The sequence below is a fragment of the Lycium ferocissimum genome, unplaced genomic scaffold, assembly GCF_029784015.1.
Source record: "Lycium ferocissimum isolate CSIRO_LF1 unplaced genomic scaffold, AGI_CSIRO_Lferr_CH_V1 ctg13727, whole genome shotgun sequence".
Lineage (NCBI taxonomy): Eukaryota > Viridiplantae > Streptophyta > Magnoliopsida > Solanales > Solanaceae > Lycium > Lycium ferocissimum.
The window spans coordinates 7,803-19,576 of NW_026715042.1; the positions used below are offsets into that span (position 1 = coordinate 7,803).

General features: G+C 40.5%; 1 protein-coding gene across 1 annotated transcript; it reads right to left on the reverse strand.

Moving 5' to 3' along the window:
• Positions 1–243: 243 nt before the first annotated feature.
• On the reverse strand, positions 244–765 carry LOC132042159 (uncharacterized). Its single transcript, XM_059432778.1, has one exon. The coding sequence runs from the start codon at positions 763–765 to the stop codon at positions 244–246; it is 522 nt and encodes a 173-aa protein (XP_059288761.1).
• Between the last annotated feature and the right edge of the window lie 11,009 nt (positions 766–11,774).

Here is an 11,774-nt window from a genome sequence, read left to right on the forward strand (position 1 = left end):
AGCTCAAGCTTTGGTGGCTTAACAATAAAAGGCTTAGCTGGTGGAGTAGTTCTACTTGAAAGATCAAGATCAAGCTTTCTTAGGTGGTAAGTGTAGGAACCTAGACCCTCAAGCGCGTTTATAGTTTTCACATAGCCCTTCATATCACAAGCATCAAAGTTCATCAGAACCGAAGTGAGAGCTTCTCCCAGACTTTCTTCTTCCATTTTATATTCGACAACATCATCAATCCCATCAAACGAATCAATAACCGAGATATTCTAATAATCGCTTGGTAACTTTATTCACTCGGAACTTAATTTCATTCTTTTCAGAGTCCATGAGCGCTTTATCCGTAGCAAGGAATAGTCTTCCCAAGATGATTGGAATATCTCTATCCACCGCACCATCCAGAATCACGAAATCAGCAGGTAACATGAACTTACCCACTTGTACCAACACATCATCTATAACCCTAACTGGCTTCTTGATAGATCTGTCTACCATCTGTAATCGCATAGAAGTCGGTCTAGGAATCCCCAATTCAGATTGTTTGGAAATAGTAAGGGGCATCAAGTTGATACTCACCCCATTATCACACAGAGCACGTGCGAATGCATAAAGCCCAATATTGCACGGAATGGTAAACGCCCTTAGATCTCTCTTCTTCTGAATTGTGGTGGAAGAAATAATTGAACTAACACGATGAGTCAAATTCACTGTCTCATGTTGAACAGACCTTTTCTTCGTAAGAAGGTCTTTCACAAACTTAGCAAATCCGGGCATCTCTTTGACAGCATCTAGGAATGGGAAATTCACTGTTAACTGCTTCAACTGATCATAGAACTTCTAGCACTTAGCATCATCAGTCTTCTTTGACAACCTTTGAGGAAAGGGGGGCTTTGCGTTGTACATCTGAGTCAAAGGATGAAGAGCCCCTTTTATCGTGTGTTTTCTTGTATCAGCAGCAACTTCTGGAATCTCAGCAACTTTTTCTTTACCACGGACCTCATCATCAACGATAGGCACATTAGAAAGCACCTCTTGTTCCTCAATAATTGGATCTAGATCAACTACCTTCTTGTCAACACCTTGAAGTATTTTACCACTCCTCGTGCTAATAGCAAAAGTACGTTCCACGCCCCCACCATTCTTCGGGTTTGGGATAGTATCACTAGGAAGCCCACCTTTTCTAGTAAGATGTTGTTCTCTAGAAAGATCACACATCTGCTGTTCAAGATTCTGAATAGCTGTTGAATGAGAAACCGTCATCTCTGATAGCCTAGATAATGTCTTTCCAGTGTTTGTCTGACTTGCCAACACTTTTTCAAGCATTGACTCCAACCTCGAACTACCTTGATCATTAGACTGCCCTTTTGGTAGAATGTAAGGGTTGCAACTTCTGTTCCCAAAAATTCCCATTGTTGTTGTTGTATCTCCCTTGGTTCAGTCCACCATATTTGTTATTGTAGTTCCCTTGGCTGTTGTTGTAGTTTCCTTGATTGTATGACCTCTACCCTTGTTGGGGTCTCCAGTATCTCTGAATTGGCCCAGGAATATCCCCTTTTACTATGTAATCTGCATACTGAACATTCTCAATTGGCGGAGGGGGGCCCTCTTGATATGAACCCTCTGGGACTTGGTACATTCCAGGCAGCATGCCTGAGATATCTTCGCAAACGTTCACCTTCTTTGAGTCCCCCTCATCAATCCTCTTTGTCAGTAAAGAGAGCTAGTGGCCAATTGTGCCAATGTCTGCTGCGTTTCTTGACTATCTTTCACAATATTTTGAATCAACGATGTTCCAAGTGATAGCCCATCAGAATTACTTGAATGACAAGCTTGGCTGTGTGTAGTCAATCGATGAAGTATATCAGTAATATTAGCATAGGACTTATTCATGAAACACCCGCTGGCAGCATTATTGGCTATTGCTTGGGTCATAGGATCCAACCCTCTATAGAACTTCTTTTTTAAAATCTACCATGGTTTGGACTCCTATACAAATATTCTTTGTACCTCTCCCAAGCCTCAAAAAGTTGTTCCCCATTACGTTGTTTGAACTCATAAATCTGATCACGAATTTCAGCTCTTTTACTCGGAGGATACCAGTTCCTGAGAAACACTTTGACCATCTCATCCCATGTAGCAATGGAGTTCCGGGGCAGCTTTGTGAACCATTTTCTTGCTTCTCCGGCTAATGAATATTTGAAGATCTTCAGCCGGACTGCTTCTTATGTTACACCCCGTTGGATATGCTGAGAGCACACAATCAGAAAGTTTGTTATATGTTTGTGAGGGTCATCATCGACTGCATTCCGAAAGTATCCCTCTTGCTTGAGCATATGATAGAGGGAATTATCAAACTTGATAGTAGTAGCAGTCACCCTCGGACGAATGATTGCAGATGCAAAGTCTACATCTGCTTTAGATTCATCAGCAAAAATATTCTTGATTGGAAGTTTGTTGTTGGCCATGATCATCTGGTTTACAAGGTAGCAAACAAGGTGTGTTGGAATATGGCAAAGACTTTAAGAAGAGTAAACACTATTTAGTAATTTAAAAACCATATTCCCCGGCAACGGCGCCAAAATTTGATACGCTCAACTTTACACTTTTAATAGCGTAAAATGGATGATTTCAAATATAGTAACCCAACGAGGTTGGGGTCGAATTCCACAGAGAATATGATGAGAATAGTTTACTAAACAAGTATTGTACTAATCTTGCGATCCTGGTGTATTCCAGAAAAGGGTTTTATAGTTGTTTTGGTTTGTGGACTAATTTAAAGTGACTGAAATTTAAAGTTGTAAATAGATGGGTAAAAAGAACCAAGGTTGTGTCCCCGTCAGATAAAGTGTATGATTATGGGTATCGATCTTGATATACTTCTAATGGACTGTTTGTATGAATGAACTTAACCTCTATGTGAATCTGAACTATTTCCCAATAAGAAAAAATTATTTCTTTCTATGCTTTTTACAAAGATAAGAAAGTATGCATGAAGAACGGTTAATTGTGCCAAGTAAATTCCACTTATTCCTAAGTGAATTTATTAAAAAAGGTTTAAAGCCCTAAGTTCTTGTTATTTATTCTTACCTAGCCCTAGCTATTTTCCCAAATAGACTAAAGTTTATGGCGTTAGCTAATGTTTGCAACCACTAACTATATGATGAAAACGAAGAACAAATAAACTCTAACAATCCATTATGCGTATATCTTTCAGGATCCCCAATCACAACACACCCATCCTTGGGTTCACAACCTTAGTAAAGGTGTTTAGCTACTCACGGCAACAAGAAAGCAATAAAAGATTGAAGATTGCATAATTGAATTTTGTATTGAACTTACGAATAAAACTTGAAAGTAATGAATGTAATTGTCTGGAAAGTCTTCAACAGCAATAACAACTCAAAAGAAATTACTACAAGTCTAAAACTCCAGATTTCTGAAAAATAAAACCTAAATAGGTATTTATACAAGTCAAACTCGGAATAATCAATCCCTGTCCTGTTCCAGCTCGGCTTGCACTTCGACGGGTCGTCATTGCACTTCGACGGTCGTCGACATGTTCGACGACCATAATGACGATCTGAGTATTCTTTTTCACTCTGCAGGAACTCCACCGTCGAAGCACTTCGACGGACCGTCGATCATGTCGACGGTGCAAGTCGACGATCTGATGATGATCTGATGATTTGTCACTCTGTAGGAACTTATCGACGAGGCAACTCGATGGACTGTCGAGCATGTTGAGGGTCCGTCCTTATGCTTATCAGAACAGAATGCTTACTTTCCTTATTTTTTTGCTTTCCGAGCATTCTAACTTCGAAATAACTGCACAGCACACAAAACACATCAAAATAACACAAACTTGCTTGAAAACAAGTAAAACTTAGATTAAAAAATCATTAGATGTTCCATAATTCACGGAACATTAAATTTGTAAGGCGAAAATGTAACATAATAAACATATGCTGCAAAGAAGAAGGAGAAGAATCAGCTTGGCACATTTGCCTTACTAATGAGAATCTATTACGCATGTCTATTTATACTCTTATATCTTTAACTACACCTATGTATAATACGATGATCCTGGCCTACGTATTATCCCGGTGCTATCTGCCCAACTGATTAGTGGTAACTGCCTAACCGGCCGTAACACGGTGGTAACTGCCCATCCGATTATCGCCCAATGGTAGAGCGCAACTGTCTGACTGATTAGTGATAATTGGCCAACTAGCCGTAGCTGGATGGTAATACATAGCTGCCCAATTGGTCATAGACCACTGGTAAACATAATCAACATCATGACCCGGCCTCCCTGAGTAATCTCAATGCACTTCTCATGGTCATCACTTATCCGTTATTGCGTACATGATCACATAAGACATATAAGCACAGTTCTGGGCCATTAGGACTTCTTCCTGCTTAGCCAAATATTAACCAAATCCTGAGATACATCATAAGCCTCTCTTCTAGCATCAAATACCTCATTAGAGATCCTCTACTAGCACGCTATTCATGTCTTACAAAACATTGCTTAAGTACACATTTCTAACCTCATCGGAGTGATGTAAGGTCGGTAAACCTCCGATTAACATTATAGAACTATCATCATGAACATATCTCACCTTGAAAGAACAAAATCATAAGATGAGATCAACATCAATGAATAACATTTATAGTCATGAAACGAGCTCAATGATATCATAAGAACATCGGGAACTATAAGCTTTGGTATCTTTAGAAACAGGGTTATTGAAGATATCATGTATAGGTTCACAACAAAGGAATCATGCCTTAAGAAAGAAGGGTTTAGCCTTAACATACCTGGAAGCTCACTTCCCGACTTTCCAACCTACCTCCTGTCTTGCAATATACTTAAGATCATTCGTAGTCTCATAATCTACATATAAAACCAGTCATACTATTGTTAGGCTCATCATCATATGCTATATATATATATATATATATATATATATATATATATATATTGGGCAGCATCTCCCCTATTTATATCCCTAGCCCGAAATCACAATACCATCAACCAACAACAATAACAACAACACTAACATCAACAACATCATATACCAATATACTCCATAAAACATCCCACACGATGTTTACCCGATTTCTCAACCAACTAATCCACTATACGATGATTTAATAACTCTATCTTTATAAATTAACCTAAATAAATATGAATAAAGAGAGATCCATACCTTGTTCTTACTAGAACAGCAGTAGCTTCAATATCTACTTTGAATCCAAGCCAAAATCCACCGCAAAATGATACTATAATCACAAATATACGTTACCCGAGCCTCGATTAGTACTCCAATTCCCCAATTCTATGATACATATATATGCCTCTATGTTTGCTGAGCTTTCTAGAATTTTTTTAGGGGGATAAATGAGGGCTTTCGACCCTTATATAGTGGGTTGAAGTCTGTTGGCACCGACTTAAAAATTGCTCTGCGCGTTCACGCAGCCTTGGGGTGCGTTCGTGCAGGGTTAATTCCCTGCTCTGACAGTCCGTCTTAAAATGCTCATAACGTTTGATTCTGATGTTAGATCGACGTGCAGTTTGTTGCGTTGGAAACTAGACTCCCTGAACTTCAATTTAGGCTTTTGTTTCACTTCGAAACTCCTAGTATATTAGGAGATATTCCTTCTTCAAGTTGGACCGAAACTATCCCCATCTTTTCTCCAAAGTTCCAACAAACTTAATTTCCTTAATTCACTTGTTCTCCAATCCTTCCATAGCTTACTATATGAATTTAAATCCTCATGACCATAAGATAGGCACATATAATCTCATATATCTTAGAAGGTAACCAGTGTCCACAATTAGAATAACCAACACTTAACGAATCTCAACATACAAAACTACGAGGTGTAATATTCCTCCCCCCCCCCCCCCCTCCGGCCCTTTAAGAACATTCATCCTCGAATGTTAAACTCTTAGGGACCTTATGGAAAGCAGAGTTTCCTCTGTAACTATATAACTACCGAACTGTTAACACAGCAATCCAAAATATAAAATGCCACACCGAGCCACCACAAATAATAGTAACTTTTTAGCCACACATAACTAGTAAATATGCATGTATCAGCATAGGGTAGCTGCTTCTGATCCTGGTGCCTAGTCAAAGCGTATATGCAGTTCTGACCACCGCCGGAGCTAGACGCTCCACCTCTACCTTTGCCTCTACTGGCCGATGTCTGAGGGTCTCATTCTGGGAAGAATACCGAAGGAGATGAAGTTGCTACTGATCCAGTAGGCCGAGCTATATCACGCCTATCACCCATCGGGCAATCCCTTATATAGTGACCTGAAACCCCACATGTATAACATACATCAGAGCCCTGACGACATCATCCAGAATGGGCTCTACCATATTGATTGCATCGTGAAGGGGGCATCTTCATCCGTGCTGAATCTCTCTGGTACTGAAAACTCGAAGCCCTCGAATCCCGACCTGACTCAGAATAAGATGGCCTCCGTGATGATGAAGGAATACTATAGCTAAAAGTGGGTCCTAAAACTACCCCCGACGTCCTCTAACTGATTAGAGGATCGAGACCTCTTAGGCTGACCCTCATTCAAGTACTCAGACTGCTGTCTCTTCTGATCTTCTAAATTCTGAGCATATGGCTGGATACGGGCGATGTCCATATTGTCAAGTAAAGCAGTTATGGAACACTTGATCTTCTATTTTTGCTACAATAGTGGGAGCATCCCTGGCCAAAGAGTTAAATTGGAGACTATACTCCCGTACACTTCTGTTTCCTTGCCTAAGAGTCAAAAATCTATCTACTCTCTCCCGACGAACCTCTGTTTGCAAATAATGTTGAAGAAAAGCATCTACGAACTCCTACCACAAGTGTGGGATGGATTATCCCCTCTAGAAGACATTCAAGCATTATACCAATATACAGCCACATCCCGTAATCGGTAGGAAGATAACTGTACTGACTCGGTGTCTGAAGCATGCATCACCCGCAATGTTCTCAGCAACCCATCTATAAAATTCTGTGGGTCCTCATCTGGTTTTAAGCCAAAGAACTCTGGAGGGTCCAAAGAAATAAAGTCTCGGACTCTGGCAATAATGGCTCTGTCACCATGACCCATACCCGAACGCTGGGCCTGAGTGGCTACCAACTGAGTCAACAACCGAATGACCTCTCATATCTCCCCGCCGAGGCATTAGTGGGGGGGGAACGGGGGGGGTCTTTGAGTTCTGTGTTCTCCGGGAGCGGTTGGGGTATAAGAAGTCCGAGATGGGATTTTATTTTGGGACTCGCCTTCCTCTATATCTACTGGCGGTTACCGCTCAGTCCTCCTTCCGGCCACTGCCTTGCCCTTCTGGCCGCTATTGCTTTTTTCTTCATAGGAATTGCCGAAATCACAACATATGGTGCGGAAAAAGAGAATGTCATAACAAGGTTCATTGCACGATGTAAGATGAAAGAAGAAATCTTCCTAAATGCCTTGCGACCTTCGTTTATAAGTGTGGTGCACTGCACACCATAAACAAGACTCTGCTAGACACAACTTGCAGACAACCTTAGGACAGACCTACTCTGATACCATTTTGTCATGCCCTCACCTTAGTAAGGCTTGATAGGAGCCCGACACCTTACTGGGGCCGAGCGAACAAAGCTGTAACTTGCATCTTGTATGTCTCAAATGGCAAAATAAGGCCAAGAAGGCTAACTATGAATATAATATCATGCATATGTATATGTACAATGGACGACAATGCGGGCACGTGACCCGCGACAAGACATAACTAAGTTGTATGAAAGCGTCTGCAAGCCTCTATGAACATGACTGAAGTTTACAAGTCGGGATAGGGCCCCCGACATACCCGTAACACACAAAAATATATATAAGAAACCAGACTAGGCAATGCTCCAGGAGGGAAGGTGGAGCCCGCACAAATAGGCCAGTACACAGAGCGACTTACTATACAAGGTCCTCGTCTCGTTTGTACTGCGGGCGTGAACGCCGGGCGTCCGCGACGAAAAGGACATCGGTACCAATAGTGTGCACCGAGTATGTAAAGGCGAAAATGTAACATAATAAACACATCTTTTGAAGAAGGATAAGGAATCAACTTGGCACATACGCAATATAAAAATCTAGTGTACATATCTCTTTATGCTTTTACGTATCTTTAACTACGTACATGTATAATATACGCAGTCGAGCGGGAATGGTTGTGCACGCCGACCTTAACACTGTTGATGCTTCTTCCCATCCTGATTATCGCCGATGGTGGGCGCGAGCGTCGGGCGGTCGGTGTCATAGCGCTAACCGACCGTAGCTCGGAGGCAATACATAGCTTCCCAACTGGTCATAGACCAGTGGTAAATATAATCAACGTCATGGCTTGAGCCTCCTTGTGAGTAATCTCTATGCACTTCTCATGGTCATCACTTATGCTTGTTATTACATGAGTCACATAAGACTTATAAGCACGCGATTCGGGCCATTAGGACTTCTTCCCACTTAACCAAACCTTAACCAAATCCTGAGATACATCATAAGCCTCTCTTCTAGCATCAAATACCTCATTAGGGATCCTCTACTAGCACTCTATTTATGTCCTACAAAACATTGCTTAAGTACACATTTCTAACCTCATCGGAGTGACGTAAGGTCAGTAATCCTCCAATTAACATTATGGAACTATCATCATGAACATATATTACACTTCGCACTTTTAGAGCATGAGTACGCCATCTATTTCACCATATTAATGGGTATCAGAGACATCCCATGAAGTTTTGAAAGGTACAAGCCATGGGAAATACGTAGCAATGAAGTGAAGGATGAATTACGATCTCGTAGGTCGTAACCGGGAAGGGCAACCTTGGAACCAAAGGACATGACCATTATCAAGTATTATTAATGATAAATATTATGCATGGAGAGTTTCAAAATATTCCAGGACCAAGCAAACCAAAGAAAATAAGTTTGTCAAAAATTGGCAGAATTATGGAAATAAATTTTGGTCCAATTTGGAGAAAGAATATCTTTTAGTATATGAGGAGTTTCAGAGCAAAGAAAAAGCTTAATTGAAGTTCATGAAGTCTAGTTTCTAGCATAACAAACCGCTCATCGATAGGACATCGGAGTAGAGAGTTATGGACGTTACAAGTTAGGCCGCCAGAGCAGAAATTAACCATTCGCGAAAGTGATGTAAGGGCCATGAACGCAAAGAAGAGGGCTGAATAACCCTTCGCGAACACAACCCAGGGCCGTGAACGTGAAGGGAAAATTTTGAGTCGGTGGAAACCAACTCTAGAACCTTATATAATGGGGTTTACCCCCTCATTTTCATCCAAACACCCCTCTAAACGCCCCAAACTTTCTGGAATATTTCCCCAACTTTCGTACATCAAATTTTAGCACAAATTAAGTTGAAGTCTATAGATTTAGGTTCGAACAGCGTATAGTTGCAATTGCAAAATCGTCTTGCAAGGGATCTTGACTTGGATTCAAGACGAATATACATAGTCGTATTACAAGTTGGTTAGTCGAGAAATTTGAAAAACATCGTATGGATGTTTAATGAAATATATTGGTATGGATAATGGTGTTGATGATGTAGGTATTATTTTTGTTGATTGGTTGTTGATATTATGATTTTGGGCTAGGCATATAAACAGGGGAGATGCTTCCCGAATTTCGGCATATTCTAAATGAATTTAAATTAAAGGCTTAAGACAAGATATGAGGATGAGCCTAACAATAGGTGTATTTTTTTATATATAGATTACGAGACTACGAATGGTCTTAGGTAAATTTAAAAGGGAAGTAATGGAAAGTGAAAATAAGCATCCAGGTATGTTAAGGCTGCTCCTTCTTGTCTTGGCATGTTTCCATTTATGGTAAGAGCGTGATAGACCTTAAGACTTGAGATTTGTCAAAGTGGAGCCTGCCATATCACTGTCTAGTTTTTGAGTGTTATGCTGTTCTTTCTGAGGGGCCACATCCCCTCCCTATGTCCTTGAGTTATAGAGAGACAGAACAGGTATGTTATAGTATCAGTGTTTTTTAGCATACACATGATATATATATATATATATATATATATATATATATATATATTTTTTATTTTTTTTTCTTTAGCCTGGCCACTTGGTCAGTGAGACATTTTTATATTACCTGGCCTATGAGCTATGGAGTTATTACCTGGTCTATGAGACATGGAGTTATTACCTAACCTACAGATCATGGAGTTAATTATACCTAGCTTATGAGCCATGGAGTTATTACCTGGCCTATGAGCCATGGAGTTGTTACCTGGCCTATGAGCTATGGAGTTATTACCTGACCTACTGATCACGGAGTTGATTATACCTAGCCTATGAGCCATGGAGTAATTACCTGAGTTATATCTATAGAGTTATGTTATCTTGCCTCAGATGAAAGGCAACCTAGGCAGAGTACCTCCAGATGCTTTCTTGAAATATACAGTATAGCTTGTTATTTCATTTCATTTGTTATCTTGCCTTGCATATTCAGTACATTATTCGTACTGACGCCCCTTTGTATGGGGGCGCTGTGTTCATACCCGCGAGGTTCGAGTAGTCGACAAACGATCTAGCTCGCAGCCTTCCACTCGGCCTCGGTCGTTGCGCTCCACTTGGTCGGAGAAACTGTCTTTGTTGGTATTCTATTTTGACATGTATGGGTATGCCGGGGCCATGTCCTGTCCTTTCTACAGCTCGTGTCCCCTAGAGGTCTGTGGATAGCAGTACGTTGTTGGGGATGTTATGTAGCCTTGTCGGCTCTCATTTAGTTGTACAGCATACGTTGCATCCTCGTCGGCTTGCTCAGTTGTGTATCTATATTGTGGGTGTGTTTGCCCAGTTCAGACGAGATTGTCAGTATATATATATATCCAGATTATAGCCTCGTCGACTTGTTGGTAGTGTTTGTGTGCATGTAGGCCTTATTGGTTTAAGTTGGGGGTTACTCCCAGAGTTTCAGATTTAGAGTGGTTTGCTCGGGCCTAGGTTGGCATCGAGTGTCGGTCACACCACTCCATATTTGGGGCGTGACAAACTTGGTATTAGAGCAGTTCTGTCCTAGGGTTGTCTACAGACCGTGTCCAGTAGAGTCTTGTTTATGGGTGTGAAGCGCGCCACACTTATAAACAAGAGGCTGCAGGGTATTTAGGAATGATTGACCTTTCTTTCTCATTTTAGATCGTGTCGTAGAGCTAAATTATAGGATGTGATGTCCCTGATTCTAACCCTCAATGTTTTGATCATGGCTAAGCGATTGATTGATTATGCCGTTATGAGGTAATTGATGAGAATTGAAGTTGATACTCTGAAAGGTATGTTTCCTGCCTTACAGATATTGAGAGACTTTCATATAAGAACTTAAGCTAGATATTACAGGTAATTGGGATCGCTCCGTGAGGCATCAAATATGTTTTCTGGGTTATGTACAGGAATGAGGCAGTAAGAAGTATAGAGGAAACTCTGTCAAAATTTTTACAAATTGAATGGTTTGAATGTCTATGCTATAGAGAAAGAATGAAGGGAAAATGTGACAATCGGATGTTTGGTAAGTCATGATTGAACGAACAATTATGAGATGCTTTCAAGGAGACGTTTTAGAATGATTTGAATTTAATTGAAGATAAGAACCTTGGAGGGGAAAAATGATTAGTAATTAAAGGAACCGGAATGAGATACATTCAAGATTTTGGAGAATTGAGAGTTATTGAAGATATCGGGAAAGTTGACATTAAGAACTCAAATGC